At 44.8% G+C, this 16,672-nt stretch overlaps 1 protein-coding gene across 1 annotated transcript in view; it reads right to left on the bottom strand.

Annotated features, from left to right (window-relative positions):
* LOC310876130 (ADAMTS-like protein 1) overlaps window positions 1–15,235 on the bottom strand; it is a 177,302-nt gene extending 162,067 nt beyond the window's left edge. Inside the window, exon 1 of the mRNA XM_083789575.1 lies at window positions 15,088–15,235. Within this exon, the coding sequence (XP_083645701.1) occupies window positions 15,088–15,153 (66 nt within the window). The 5' untranslated portion in view covers window positions 15,154–15,235. The remainder of the gene's footprint in view (window positions 1–15,087) is intronic.
* Window positions 15,236–16,672: the final 1,437 nt, after the last annotated feature.

The following is a 16,672-nucleotide window of genomic DNA, read 5'->3' as shown; positions in this document are numbered from 1 at the left end:
GGTATTTGTACATTACTTGGGTATGTCAAATTGTCTGTACTTTTACTTCTACTCCCCTACATTTCAGAGGCAAATATATTGTACTTTTGCTCCACTACATGTATTTTAAAAACGTTAGTTACTACTGTAGTTACTCTGCGTCACGATGACACATTGTGAGCTTGTAGATCGGCTAATTTTCTAAATATTTGTATACATTTTAAAACCAGAAATGGGACATTCTGCATAGAGAGAATACTTTTTACTTTTGGTACTTTAAGTACATTTTGATGCCAATACTTTTGTACTTTTACTCAAGTAGCTGTACATTTTGAACTCTGGACTTTCACTTGTAACGAAGTATATAGTTCTACATTGCAGTATTGATAGGATTGACGCTTTTACAATCAAAACAATCAAGTACTTTTTGCCCGCCCCTCCCCCTTCAGGGTTGTACCATTTGGCATAGTGTCTTGCTCGCTCTGTGATCATGTAATGATTTGCCCGTAACGATTACTTTTCCATGCAATGACTGAGGGGTTTGTGCCTGTCCCGTGGGGAGCTGCAGCCAGGCGCATTCCTGCTGCGCCCTCGTGCCAATCACTGTCAGTTTACGCACATCTCTCACACTAAAACGGCGTTCTTTCAACGACAACCTCCTCCTGCCCCTTCTCTCTCACCTGTTTATGCACTCTCTCTCTCTCTCTCTCTCTGTCTCTCTCACCTGTTTATGCACTCTCTCTCTCTGTCTCTGTCTCAGGCTATGAGCAAGAAACACACATGCTGAGTAAACACACACACACACACACGTGCGCACATGCACGCACACGCACGCACACACACACGGTCAGTAAACATGTCCCTCTTTCTCTCCATCAATCAAACAAGTCTCGGAAGCTTATCTCTCATTCCTTCCCCACGATTCCTCCATTCTTCCCTCTTTCTTCATAAAGACAAATATCAGGCTGCCTTCTCTACTGTAGATGAGGCTCTAATGGCCTGGAATGTTAGCCAGTTATCAGATAGGAGGCAACCAGGGAGGAGGCCATGTTAAGTGGCAGTGTTTTTTTTTTCTTCTTTTCTTTTAGTTTTTTGTACCAGGGGACAGCGTGGTTTTGGGGGATCCTGAGATCCCATTTGGGTGCAGGGTGCAGCGAATTATTTTGCTGCAAGTGCTTTGATTTCTGAAAATGATTCCAGATAATGGACCCAAACAACTTCGTCTTTACCCTGAATGACATGAATCTGGGATATCATTTGTAGAAAAAGTCCCCAAAATAGTGTGAAGCAAGTAACGTGCATTCCTATTCCTTCTTTGGCACCATCAAGGCTCCTGAGTTTTCCAAGCATGGGAACCAGAGCTATATACATAGCTCTATGCTGAGGCGTACCGTCTACAGAGAGCCAGGTGCATCACCATGGACGATAAGAAGCACAGTCTCCAACAGGCAGGTGACTCAAAATGTTGAGCAGCATGTTCGGTCTCACTATAACTCCCACCCCTGCAGATATACATGCCAAGTATAGCTAATATATCAACTGAGCCATCGTAATTTCATAGTTGACATAACCTTTTTCGTAATAAAATACAAAATATAAAAGTCATTTCCTTTACTTTAGTTCACAGCATATTTCATTGACGCAACGGGCCTTTTTAGTCTTTTGAATGAAAATGTATTTAGTTTTAGTCCTATTTTAGTCATGTGAAATGACTTAAAAGGTCATGCGATTTTAGTCGACTAAATCTACAGTTGTTTTTTGTCAACAACATTTCTGCGTCTTGATGCCGTCGTAATGGTTGATTTTCAGCATGCAACCAAGCATAAAATAACCTGCCTTTGAGTTCTACTGGATCTCCGGTCCACTATCGTCCCTTCCTAACATTTTAGTTGTTATTTGTTGACAAAATTGTCAATATATTTAGTATTAGTTTTAGTCATCGTAGCTTGGTTTTCATTTAGTTTCCATTTGGCTTTAGTCAGTGAAAAAGAAAAAGGCAGTCGACGGTGGAGGAAATCAAACACTGGTAATATGTTTTGACATGTGTCACTTCTCAGACCACTCAGTGGATTCAGGGGCCGTTGAGGCACCCTGTCAGGCACTGCAACATGTAAAGCTGATAAGGGTGCATGGAATACTGCAGCTGGTCTCACCTGTGACTGCACCACGCTGCATGCATGGGGCTCGTCTGTCGGTCCACTTCTCTATCATCCTTGAGCTCAAATGATTCTAGGTCAGTGGTTCCATGCAGTGTTGTTTTTTCGGCAGCAAATTTTGATTTTAGTTTTAGTCTTTAGTCTTGAATGGCTTCCAAATTTAGTCACATTTTAGTCAGTCTGTCTAGTTTCAGTCGACTAAATATCATAACATTTGAGTCGACTAAATCTATGTGGATCCAGACCACTAGTAAATATTCCCATTTGCTATTATTATAATTACATAAATTAAATAATAATAATCAGAAGACAAAATAATTTCCATGAATAAATTAAATAAACGTTTAAGAAATACAGGGATAATAAGCAGGTCCACAAGCTCACAACGTGGCGCGAAGCGATGTGGTGTGAGCTTGTCGATCTGCTATTTTCACTAGTATTGAGTCCAGGGTAAACGTCTAATTTCTCTTTTGGATCTCAAGCTAAAAAAATTATGAACCACTGAGTCTAGGTTCCTGGAGCACAGCTCTCCAAAAAACAATCTGAGGTTTGATCCGAAGCTAACTCCGATATCTTGCCAAACAATCTAGACAATTTTGCACAGGCCACCTGGTCTACCGACAATCCCAGCTATTCCAGCTATGGCCGCCAGTCACGTTGAGGTGGGAGACGAAACCACGAGGGAGGGAACAAAAGGCCTTGTTGTGGAGGGAATTATGTCCCAGTGAGGTGAAGGAGAAGGCGAGGAGGGGATGAAGGGTGGGTGACAAGCTAAAATGTCAAATGTAAAGTTCCAGGTCATGGTTGCCAAATATTTTTCAGGTTACGTATACCTAATACCTGTCAACAGTGAGACAGAAGGAGAGGTGAGGAGTGATGATAGGAACTGGGCCCCGACGATGCCTATTCTATTAAACTAAAGCAAGCAAGTAGCAAAGTTCCATGTTAGTGTGTGTACAGTGGGTGGGTGTATACACTGTACAGTGCGTGCATGTGCGCGTGCGTGCATGCTGCTATGCATTTCTCACATCGAAAACAGACAGAGGTGCCAGTGAGGATGAAGTCACCGCGGCGAGCTATGCCAGGACAGAATTCCACGGTGGCACTTCAAAAATGACACCAAACAGTGACAAAGGCTTTCGGCGGCAGCAGTGACCGTAATCATTTTCAAGAAAGGTCAAAACCGCAGACGCTCTTAAACAACATGCACGCTGTGAGACGAGTCACAGGAAAAAGGGACATCTTTTGCAAATGTCCAAGTTCACTTTGGTATCAGTGCTGCGTCTCGTCGACTGGAACTGACTGAATAGAAATGAATCTTGATTTCATTCACCCGTTTGATTCCCATTGCTGCGCGTCCGTCCATACAACGCTGCTTCTGATTACTCCGTTTTTAAATCTCATTCAAGATGACAGTGTATTACTCATTTTAAAACGTAATCATCACGCTAAAAATATGTCTCTAACACATGGCTTCAGTGTGACAGATGTCCTGAGATCATCACTGCTCATAGGCTTCATAAAGCTGCATGTCTGCTTCCCACAGCTTGCTACCTGGGCCGCGCGCACACACACACACACACACACACACACACGCACACGCACACGCACGAGCACACATGTGTGTGTACTGTACATGCACATTATGTGTATATGAAGCCACACAAATTTCCCAGGCAGCGGCTTCCTCTGAGGAGAGGCCTCAGTCTCTTTACAGGGCCAGTTCACCGGCCGCTACATCTGTACTCTGTCAGTGCTCACCCCCGTGTGTGTGTGTGTGTGTGTGTGTGTGTGTGTGTGTGTGTGTGTGTGTGTGTGTGTGTGTAATGTGTGTAGGTAATCCCTGTGAGCTGCCTGGGAATGAGAAAGCAGAGGAGACCTCTGCTCCCATGGTCACTCACACTCACTCACACACACACACACACACACACGGTCACAAGATGCAGACACATGCTAACACACACCTCAGCCCGTTCAATGGTATTTAGGCATTTTCAATCTTGTGTCCCCATTTTGGAAATGGCAAATTGGTGCATTTATACAGTACCACCTTTATCCACAATGCTTCACGCTGTGCATTATCCACTCACACAAACACTGATGGTGGAGGAAACCATGCAGGATACCAACATGCTCATCAGGTGGCAGCAGAAGTAAGTGTCTTGCTCAAGAACACTTTGACAGTATACCACAGGGGGAGATCGAACCGGGGATTAAACCTTCCAAATACCACGCGACCGCTCTACCTCCCGAGCCACGGCCGCCATTATGTTATGCTTCAACTGTGGAGTTGAAATTCCAATGCCGGCAATCAAAGAGAGATGAACTACTGTAGATAGGTATCCTAATAAGGAACAGAAACGGGCATAAAGTTGTGCCCAAGCTTTAATACTGTACATATCCCAACAAACAAATCTAGTGAAATACCACAGGTTTGGTTTAGTACTTTAGTTGATAAACCCGAGGTTAGCGGTGTACAGTGGGCCTAAATAGGGCTTTAAGCAACTAGTCAACAATTCAACTAGTCGACTAGTAAATCCACTAGTCGACATTGTTGGTACTATAGTTGACTAGTTGATAAGAAAAAAAAGTTTAGTTTTTTTCACGTTTTTGTAGGCCTCAAGATCAGCTAGATTATAGTTATAGTCACCAATGTACAGTTTTTAAATACAACTATTATTAAAAAAAATATATATATATATATATGTGTATTTTTTATGTGTATTTTTTTTTTACATAATAGTTAGTATAGTCGACTTCACTCCAATGACAGCGACTCTGCCAGCACATACAGTACACTGGATGGAAACGTTTCCACCTTAAACGTAACAACCTCCTCCCAGGGTGTAATGCAAGCCAAGGCACATGCCTAGGGCTGGTCTTGCAGCCCTGTGCCAAGTGTAGAATGTACACTACACACCTGAGTGGGAGTATCAGTCTGTTTATGCCAACTTTCTACTTTCCACTTCATGTTCTTTAACCCATTCTGACCCGAGATCAGATTCTAAAAATGTCTTCGACATGCTGACAGTTTTCCATTCTGACCTGAGATCAGATTAAAAAAAATGTCTATGTCAGTCGCTCTTCGATTTTTCAAAAATAGCAGACCTACAAGCTCGTAGCGTGCCACTCGGTGGCGCGCTATGAGCTTGTAGATCTGCTATTTTTCAATAGCTAAAGCATAACACGATGCTAACACCAAAATGGGTTCCCGTTCAGAATAGGTTAAGAAAATCTACATGTATAATGGATCCAATTGACAATTACGTTGCATTCATCCATTTGTGTAATGTGTCGTGTATGTCGGCTACACACGTTCAACGGTGTACACTAGAAATGCCCTTTCAAATAAGCACGCGTACTGTAGGAGCGCAAATAACAGACTGGTTGTATAGCAATAGTCTGTATAGTGCTTGGCTGAGGCAGTTGCGGGACAGGACTGTTTACCCAGAGCACATGTGGGCCAAGGGCAGTGGAGGATCCGTGCAGTCGTCAGAAGAACCACAGGATGTATCATTAGCGACGCAAACATTGACCGCGGCCAGGCGTGGAGACCCTGTCGGGGGAGCAGCACCGCAGACACGCTCCCTGCTAAAGCTCCATCACTTTCTGCCTGTACGTCTGTCTCTCTCTCTCTCTCACACGCTTGCAGGCCTCCTCTCTGAGACTCTGACAGATACCTTCCGTCCCGAGACCTTAAAAGGGCCACTTCAACCCTTTTGCAACCAGATCTTATTTTAATGATGTTTGGGAGACAAGAAACACTTTCACAGTGTATTATCATTTTAAATGTAAATCAGCACGGCTAAAATATGCATCTGAAAACATCATATTAGAAATAAGCCATGTAGTAGCAAACACACTTTGCTGGCCGACTGTCTCTCACTTAGCGGAGCTACGTCCCATAGCCTGAAGGGATGCGATGCTCGCATCCCTTCAGGCTATGGGACGTATAGCTCCGCTGACCGTTCAGAAACACACAGCCTTCCCCTGTTCTTTCCTCCAGAAATGCTGGACCTCCACGTTGCTGCTATAACGCATTCACATTTCCGTTTGATCATTCACGGCGGTAACCTCACTCACAATTATGACATCTGCTCAGCCTCTATTCTCTGTGCATGTCCCGTACAACTCTCATCTCCTCTCACTCCATCAATTTCCTTCTCCCTTTGGCACATCCTATGTGTGCGTGTGTGTGTGTGTGTGTGTGTGTGTGTGTGTGTGTGTGTGTGTGTGTGTGTGTGTGTGTGTGTGTGTGTGTGTGTGTGTGTGTGTGTGTGTGCGTTGTTTTGCTGCCTTTGTCAGGACCAATGAGGATATCTGTTGTTGGTCCCCAAGGACGTCTCTCCCACAAGGATAGTAAAAGCAAAGACATAGGACTTGTTTTGGTCATCAAGTAGTAGGTAAGTTAGGGTGGCGGCCAACTCAGGCTTCATTTATATTGACCATGCGTGCAAACGTTACACAAAGCTCACATTTTATTCTGCTAACTGTACAGTGACCTTTTCTGAACTTCTCTTCTAATGGAACTGTTGTCTAAAATATGAACTAGTATGTATCAGAAGAAGATTGCTTAATGGCCCAGACGTCTGTGTGTGTCACTCTCCATCTCTTACTGTACAGTACACTATCAAATAAAGGCAGGAAAAGCACAAAATATATATATATATATATTTTAAAGATCACTTGCAACGCATTGCAAGACGATGCGTTGTGAGCTGGTAGATGGTCTATAGCTTCGCTATTCGGCAGTAGAGATTAAGTGGTTATGTCCAAATCCAAATAGCCCTCTTCCTTCATGTCCCTGGCCTACTGAATGGCTCTAATGTGGTGTGAGTGATCGCTTCCTTCAGTTTGTGTCTCTCTGCGCATTGAACACTTTTTTCTACTGTATATGACGCAGTTTTCTGTGCTTATGGATGAGTCGACTATGTCATACCCCCGGGGAGCAATAAAGAGTTCCCATTGTACTCAAGTTTATTCTACTCCCAACTACCATTGTACCACATGTGGTGCAGGGCTGGACTTTCCTGCTCATAAGTTTACTTTGACTCGTGCTTCTTTTCTAGAGGCAGACCGATATCTCTGCTAAGACTGACATATTGGCAAACAGGAGATCATTTGACTTTTTGACAAAATCGGTATCGGCAATATTATGTAGCGAATGTATCCTGTTTTGCAATGTTGTTATAGGTGAAATCTTTCAAAAGTTTTCAAAAATAGATCTTCAAGATCGCAACGTGACATTTTGTGAGCTTGTTAAAATATATATAATAAAGTTCAGAATTTGTGTAAATTTTTTTAACTGTCAAAAATGATTTGTTAGTTAATATTGTTTTGATTATAAGTTAGATGTTCTCAAAGAGAAACGATCTAATCTACGATTTTGAAATGTAATATTTAAAACTTTTACAATGGTAATCGGTGTTCTAGGATTCCCACAAAACTCTGGCATGGGCCATGCTCTATTCCATTCCATATTATTGACACATTGCTCACCGAATGCCTTGTCATTGTCACCTCGCGTTTCCCAACAGTGACACCTTCATCTCTCTTAGTCCTGTAACTTCACTTAACTCTAGTCCTGTAACTTGACTCAACAATTACCAAAAAAGGTTTGCGAATAACTATCTTCGTGAGAGGCATTTCGTCAGATGCCCCACTTCTCTCCCTTCCCTCCCTTGTTTCAAGCTCCGTATCCTCCCCCCCGCCCAAACCCTCTTCCTGATGACCTTCCTCCTGCCCCCGTCTCCCTTCTTTCATCCCTCGCTGCCTCTCTCCTAAGTGCCTGTCTGACTTGGCTCCTACTACAGTACCTCCCTCCTGACGAACCTCACTGATAACGTTTCACAAAGACACTCACATTCTGCTCACATTCTACCTGCTCTCCCCTCTAATTAGGCTTCAGGAGTCGGCCCAGTTGCTGCCGTGGTTCCCTCTCGTTAGCTATACTACTCCCCATGGTTGCTGTTGCTCATGCCCTGGCTGGGACGGACCCGAAGGTCATGCTAAAAAGCATATGGGCAACGGGCGGCCTGGGGGGCCACATGCGGCCCCCTGCACCTTCACTTTATGTGGGCAGCAGGTTAATATCAGAATACTGATGATATTATTGATTTCAGCTGTTACAATTCCAAACATGCAAACATGACCCACTTTAATTACCTCAGTCTAAATGAGTATAGCTTAATGAATAGTATTAAAATGTTTTTTTTTTTTTTCATGTCCAATGTATTTGTATTTAGTTCATAAAATGTAAAGTAAATAAAGATTTTACTTGTCAGGATTCCAATTCAAAAATAGCAAAAAATTATTCAGGTTTTCAAGTCAAATAGCAAAAGAATTGCTGATACTACAAGCTCAAGTTTTGAGGTTGTAGATGGGCTATTTTTGCTACGACAGTAATATGCAATATGGCCCTCTGGGAGTGAGTGTGGAACTATATAGTGGCCCTCTCTCTCCATGGTCAAAGTTGCCCATCCCTGAGCTAAAGCACAGACAGAACCCGGTTATACACACTGTCAAAGCCAGAGCCAGATCCATGGCTTTGGAGCTGTGTGCAAAAAAAAACAATAAATGTGGAAGCCAGATGATGCACCAAGGGGCCACCGCCGCATAAAGAAATGAATTAAAAACAATACGGAATGGAGTCCAGGAACACACAACGGGATAAAACGACAACACTCAATCATGCTGATGGGGGGTGGTGGGTGGGGGGGGAGGAGGACGCGGGGGCTCTCTCGCAACACAAACGACGGCTCCAAGATGTTTTCATCAGAGGAACTGGATGCCAGGAGGCTCGGCTTTCAAGCTCGGCTGGCCCGGGGACCAACAAATAAACCTCATGATGAGGGGAGCAAGTACATTGAAAGGGAGGAACTAAGAGGGCCAGCCACCTGCAGAATCACAATGGGAGATAGAGCCCTCAGTGACGGGGTGTGAGAGCCACAGGCAGGGACTGTCTGTCCAGGGGGCAAGAAGCCAGCACCCCCTCTGTTGTTGCAGTGCCCTCTGCTGGTGCTACTTCAGTGTTGATTTGAGTTTTTATAGTCAGTCTCTTGAATGGTTTTCATTTAGTTTGAGTCACCTGGAAATTCTGGAATGTGATGACTGATTTTACACTTGCTGAAAATAGCAGATCTACAAGCTCGTTGTGAGCTTGTAGATGTGCTATTTTCAGTATGCAACCAAGTGTAAAATTACTTATACTGGATCACATCACACTTTAGTCTAGTTATATATTTAGTCTCAGTGAAAAAAGGTAGTCGACGAACATTTTTTTGTCATAGTATTAGTTGACGAAATCAACACTGGTACCTTATCAATGTCATGTAAATGCCAAAGTAACTCAGATCAAGTGGGGGGGGGGGGGGTGTCGTTCTACACAGTGCGGCACTATGAAACACACCCGTTTGTATTTCAATCACACGCACACTCACACAAAAGCTCATTATGGGTCTTGCTCTGAACAACATGCCCCTTTGCTTACAGTTTGGCGCAGTGCCGGCGCATGATTCCACTGAGCAGCGCAGCAGTGCCATTTACTGGCATGGAGTCATTTTGGGCACTCTGTCACGCCATGTTATTAGCACTCAGCATCAAACTGTGGCGAGGCAAACAACGCTATCGGGTTCCACGGCGTTTGGAGGAGGAGGACGGTGAGGCTTGGGTCCGTCCAGCCCCATTTCTGCATCCTTCCGATTTTCACGTGGCTCAGCTAGATTCATCGGTTCCTGATGTGAGCTGAAAATGTGAGGTAATGACAAAAGCATTTGAGTCTGTCAGCTTCCATTTGTCTGCCGCCCTATACTAGGAAAAAGTGTCAGTCATCACTGGGTTTGCAGACAATGTGGAAATGCCCATCGAACTCAAGAATGTTCCATCTATAACACAGCACCACTTGCAGAATATTAAGATAGCAGAAAGTCAATTGACCCCGCCATGATACTATCCCGGCATGGGCACTTGCAGCTCTGCCATCTTAGTATTTGCAAATGGTGGCTATGCCCACATTTACGTATTCATTGATTCAAGCTAGTAATTTCTCAGGTGATAGCGAGAGTGAAATTGTCACCACCGAGTATCCTTTAACAAACCTTTGGCTGGGTAAATCATCTGCCGTGGATTCGGATATGGGCGTCAGGTTAGAGTCAAACACTTCTATCGGGATATGTTGACATCAAACAAAATTTGGTGAATGTTGATTGGGGGTGGTCCGGGGACCACCAGTGGTCCTTGAGTGGTCCTTGAGGGGGTTCCAGGTGGTCCGCAACTGATGGAGAGTGTGTACATAAAGGGGATGACCAGCTCAGTGTCCACCCTGAGACTGCGAGGTCGGTGTTCGACCCCCGGCCCGGGTCATACCAAAGACTCAGTGCCTCCCTGCTTGACACTCAGCATCAAGGGTTGGATTGGCGACGACATACTAGCGTCATGTCCAGGGGGTGTACTTGTACATCAAGCTGCCTCACGCTACAGAAACAGGAGATAGGCTCCTGCCCTATGGGCCTCATGACTCGGCAAGCCTTACTTATAGGATGACCAATAGCATTACTTTATGAAAACACATAGATCTTCCCAACAGCAACAATATATAGCTCGATCGATCAATATACTATGCACATGACACAGACAAATGCAGCATTGTACACACAACACACACACACACACACACACACACACGATCAGCGCCAGATGGGAACAATGAGACGAGTATGAGAGTTGTAGCAGTGTAACTGAAAACACTCGCTCTTGTTAACGCACTCCAAGAATTGGCTCCATCCATCCATCACTGGCCAGATGTTCTCTGAAGACCCTTCTCTTTCGCCCCCTCTCGACTCGAGTGGGACCGACTTTTCCTATCAAAGTTAATTCACTTCCCATTCCACAACAAAGACGCTTGTGGAAGCTAATTGGGTCGTCTGAGGTCTTTCCGATCAAACAAGCGGGGTGGGGGGGCGGGTCTGAGTATCCGAACGTGGGGGAAGTCGCTGGCGAAAAAACGCTCACTTGGGGAGTATTTGCGTACCGCGACCCTACTTGACCCCTCGTCCACTCACCCCTTCTCCATCCATCCTGATTATATACCTCAGTGTACTCAAAGCTCATACAATTCTAGTAACCTAATTTATATCAAATCACAGTTGGGGAAATAAACGGCGAGGGGTGTACTGTGCACTGTCACAAGTGAGACCCTGGTCACTCAAAACTGTCCATAATCAAAGCTGATGGCACAAAACAAAGCACATCTTTTGATCTAAATGCCTTTTGAGGGTGCAGCCTCCTCTGCTGGAGAGCTGCGCACAGCCTCCCTAAAACATCAACTGGTTCAAAAGGAGCATCCCGTCCCACTCACACACAAAGTGAACGGTCTGGCGGAGCGAGAGCAAACAGATGTTAAGCAGTGGCTCTAAAACCTTTTCATGTCAAGGAGCCCCGAAATGACACTCATTAGCCCCGCGGACCATTTTCATTTCAAGGGCCGCCAGTTTGACTGACATGCATTAATCTATGCCGCGGACACCCATTTAATGGCATTTCTATCTCTGGGACGCCAATGTGTATCATTGCAAAATAGTTACTCAATCAATCAGTACTACAAATGGAACCACATGGACAAACGGGTCCATTTGTACACTCTCTGGGTTACAGACCCATTTGGTTCCTAACTATCATTTAGCTCCCTCAAGGACCCCGGAGCCCACTTTGAGAACCACTGTTATAAAGAACAACCATGGATAACAATGGACACAAGGACCCCGGAGCCCACTTTGAGAACCACTGTTCTAAAGAACAACCATGGATAACAATGGACACAAGGCAGAGAAATGCTCTTGCGTCGCAAAGATCCAAGGAGCCTGCAGATTTTGTTCCCCGGCTATCTGAAGCATAGCTCCTCTAGTTGGGTCAATTTTGTGTGTGTGTTTGTGCGCGTGAGTGCCTGCATGCTTGTGTGTGTGTGTGTGTGTGTGTGCGTGCGTGCGTGCATTTTGTGTTTGTGTCCAAGAAAGACAGACGGTAAATGTCCAGTGCCGACTCAAGGGGCCCATTTGTTGCACAGCCGGGGGGGAAAGTGGTTCTCTGTCCTCTGTGTCAATCATGTGCTGCTGGTCACTTATTTGAGCTAAGCCAAGAAAGAGAGATCTGATTCAATCATTCAATTTTACAGAGAGGCGGAAGCAATCGAACCATTAGAAATTATAGAAAGGGGCGCCCCCTGGCCAAGTGGTCCAGGCGCATGCCACATAATATGCTTTGGCCTGACAACGCGTTGCGTGTTCAACTCCCGTTCATGACGACCTTTGCTGCATGTCTCGCTCCTTCTCTCTCTCTCCCCCTCTCTTTCCTGTCCATCTTCACTTGATACTATCAATAAAAGGCAGAAAAGCCAAAAACAAATCTTTAAAAAAAAAAGTAGAAAACCAGAAGCCTTGTGTGTGTGCGTGTGTGTGTTCAACTGCGTGTGTACGCGCTTGCGAGAGAGAGAGAGCATGCCTGTGGGCTAGAAAGAGAGAGTGAAAAACTGAGCTTGTGCACATGTGTATCTGACTGTGCTGCTCTGTACACATGCCTGTCTTTTGAAAAGAAAAGTCTTGGAAATGAAACGGGCTAATCAAGATAAGTACAGTCATTTACGAGGCACTTTCATCAGACACAACTTTCAGTTAACATATTGGCCTGTGCGGGAATTAAAGCCACACACCACTGTGGATGCCAGCGGCATGTTCCAAACATCTGAACCATGGGACTGACTCACTGACCATATGACTGCTCTCTCTAATACTCTTCAGAAGAATTGTGACTGTTCTACAGTGTTTCACAGGAGGGGGTGATGACCCGGGTCCTGGGGTAATTTCTACCTCGCATAGAAAATCAAGGTTTGGGGGTAAAAGTCATATATCAACGGGAGATTGGTCACGGGTTCACACTGCTATGGGATAAAGTCCTATACATAATGCTTCCTCTTGTGTCTTCTGTTACTGTGTGTGCATCTCCCTCTCAGTATTCCGCACACGCACGCTCGCACGTTGTGTCGTAAAAACAGTGTTCCTACAACAACATTCATGGAAGGTTTCCGCTAAAACCCGTCTCAGGTATCAATATTTGCACCGTCCGGTGCTTAATCTTTCATATTCCTTCCTTGCACGTCTGAACCGTGGGTGTAAACGAACTAGAAGTGGCAGCCAGAGCTACAAAACCTAGGGAGCATGTCTCTGCGACTGACAAACACTGATTAGAGCATTGATGACAAGATCACCTTGAAGTTCCATTAGCACCTGTCCTGGTCATTTAAAAACTCTGGCAGTGTCCCTGTCTCATTGTTACAGCCCAGTACTTGCAAATACCAAATGCTTTGCGCGTGCACGCGCACGCGCGCGCGCGCACGCGTGCGTGCGTGCGTGCGTGCGTGTGTGTGTGTGTGTGTGTGTGTGGGGACTGGTTGTTCGAGGGGGTTTTCGACAACTTGGGAAGGTAACAGGAATTACAGGATAGGTCGACATCTGCGCACCTCAATGTAAAATTGGCTATTTTGTCCAAAATGTTAAAAAAAAAATGTTAAAGAAAGTACACATGATCATTATACATTCGACAATTAAGGACTAATTTCTACAATTGCTACAAAACCTCTACATCGAGTCATTGGGGCATAAACAAGAAGTTGAAGGATAGGCCCTATACATTTAAGTGTCATAATGACCAGTGCATGTTCACAACTTTTTTTCTTTACATTTTGGAAAAAATAACCCAATTTATATAACGGCGGTGGCGGTGGCTCAGGGGTAGAGTGCCTGGATGGTAACCGTAAGGTTGCCAGTTCGAACCTGGGCTCCCCCAGAGTTACTGTCGAAGTGTCCTTGAGCAAGACACTGAACCCCTAATTGCTTCCGATGTGCTAGTTGGTGCCTTGCATGGTTTCCGCTGCCATCGGTGTATGAATGGGTGAATGTAATGCACAATCTTTGTAAAGCGCCTTGGATAAAGGCGCTATATAAATGCACCATTTACCATATAACCAATAAATACCCGGCCGTGACCTCTGAAAGGGTGACCCACAACACAACAAGTCTTGTATTTCCCAGTATCACGGTTAAGTTGGGGAATGGGGAGTATCCAATGCAAGCCGGACAGAAACTGAAAACTCCTGAAATAGCCTAACCCCGTTTCTGTGACACACACACTGTTAATTAACTAAATCAGCAGCCTCTGTAAGCCACTTCAAGTTCATCTCCCCCCCAGCCTCTTGTCCATCATCATCCTGCCTTGCCTGCATGGGACCCGCTCCAACTCTGTTGCTCTCTTGACCACATAATCCTCACAGTCTGTGCAATAATCCTGTTGAACTACATGCGCATCTGATAGGCTATACTGTCGATTACACTTTCCAATATTTATTGATAGAGTCAGAGTCAGACCAAGTGCAAAATGTCAGACTTTTTCTTTTTAATCCCTCTATGTTTTCACGCTTTATACGGCAGTTTGGTGTAGACACCTGCATTGTACACACACTACTATACTGTATCAACAAAGGGTTATCTTATCCATCTTATACTGTACGTGTGTGTGTTGGGCTGGCCTACAATAAAGAGCAAACAATCGTCAATCATTGTGTCATCATGTCACTGTAGTGTACAGACAAAGGATAATAACCTCATTTGAGAGCAACAGGTGGTAGGATTCTTTCCACCTAAACAGAATTAAACACAGAATAACACATGCAGTGGTTGGGTATTTTACGGTAATATAGTTTAATTTATAAGTCTCGCAACCTGAATGAATTCTGCTGTGTCCTCTTAGGTTATAGGTGTGGAGAGAGCGTGTGAGTGTGAGTTAGAATAGGTTATAGGTGTGCAGAGAGCGTGTGAGTGTGAGTTAGAATAGCCACAGGCTGCTTGCTGCTGACAATAAGGGATAATTGCGACGTTTACTGTATATAGAAGAAAAACGCGCCTACCTTCACACAGACAGCGAGAAGAGCAAGTCCAGCCGCGGTCCAGAAGGAGAACAGAGGTCGTGTCATCTCCGGTAGTTTGTCACCACACCGTCCTCGATGCTACAGAACGGAACAAATGTTCCAGTCCCAGTCAGTCACACACACACACACACACACACGGGGGGACGACAAGAAGCAAAGCAGGTTCTGCTATTCTGGCTGTGCCGCCGCGCGTCTCAACCCCTTATTGCAAAGAAACGAGGGAGGGAGTGAGGGGGGGGGGGGTTATAACTATAAAAGAATGCCTCCTGAGACGACATGACATGACACTTCACGGCCGCTTCCAGATATGTTGTTGCCCCCGCCGCCGCAAACACGTTGCTAAATTTATGTTTGGCATAGCAGGCAGCCGCCGCGCGTCAGTCCGGGGGAAACAGGGCTCACCCACCTTACATTCTTAAAGGGACACTCCGCAGCACGGCGCAGTGGGCGCACAGTGACACTTTAGCAGTCAGAGCAGTGGCGTGCACAGACATTTAGAGGGGCAGGTGCTCAAGTGAAAAAAAGGGCAGCTTGTGCAGCGCATTTTGGTGCTTTAGCTATTGAAAAATAGGTCTGCTATTTTATTTATTTATCGAAGAACCACTGACATAGAAACATAGCTTTAGATTGTGGGGGCCTAAATAATATAGTAGAAGCGTTTTTTATCAAGATTTGATCAATGTCACCGCATGGTCCACACACTACAAATTAAGAATTAAGAACTTTTTTTTTCTTCTTTCTTTTTTAAAGAGCACATTGCCAAAAAGGGCAGGGGGTGCTCTAGCACCCCTAGTGTCTATCTGTGCACGCCACTGAGTCAGAGTCACTGGAAGTTGTAGCTTATTTCCCTAGTCTCGATATATATAAATATCTGTATTCATTCTTTGTTGTGCAGATAAGACATTTACCGTGTTTTATTATTTACGATGAAAACCTGCATCTACCGTGACCCGTCAATTGGTCGGGTTCCATTCATATAATGGTCACGCCTCGTGGCATCACGCTTCCATTATGGTCACGCGGCTCACGCCTCGTGACATCACGCCTCCATATATGGTCACGCCTCGTGACATCATGCCTCCATATATGGTCACGCCTCGTGACATCACGCTTCCATATATGGTCATGCCTCGTGACATAACGCCTTGTGACATCACACCTCGTGACACGTGACGTCACCCCACCATATATGGCCATCTCCATATATGAAGATCACGACACTGACCTCATCAAACCCTGGATAGCCTACATGGAGAAGACTGGATCATCACCTAGATCTGCATATATGGAGAAGACTGGATCATCACCTAGATCTGCATATATGGAGCCGGCCAGCAACTCTACATCTGACCTCAAACCCTTAGATCTCATTATTATACGAGATCAATTCAATTAAAATATATATTATATTATATGAGATCAATATATGGAGCTTACCTGTTCTGACATTCCATTATGTTGATCCCTCCCCACCCGTCCTTTCCTGTTCTGACATTCCATATGTTGATCTGACCTCATCAAACCCTGTACGCTCCATATATGGCCAGTACAAAATTCATTCCAT

The sequence above is a fragment of the Protomyctophum parallelum genome (assembly GCF_964188405.1).
Source record: "Protomyctophum parallelum genome assembly, chromosome: 18".
Lineage (NCBI taxonomy): Eukaryota > Metazoa > Chordata > Actinopteri > Myctophiformes > Myctophidae > Protomyctophum > Protomyctophum parallelum.
The sequence above is the reverse complement of the archived record's forward strand: the minus strand, read 5'-3'. Positions and strand labels throughout refer to the sequence as shown.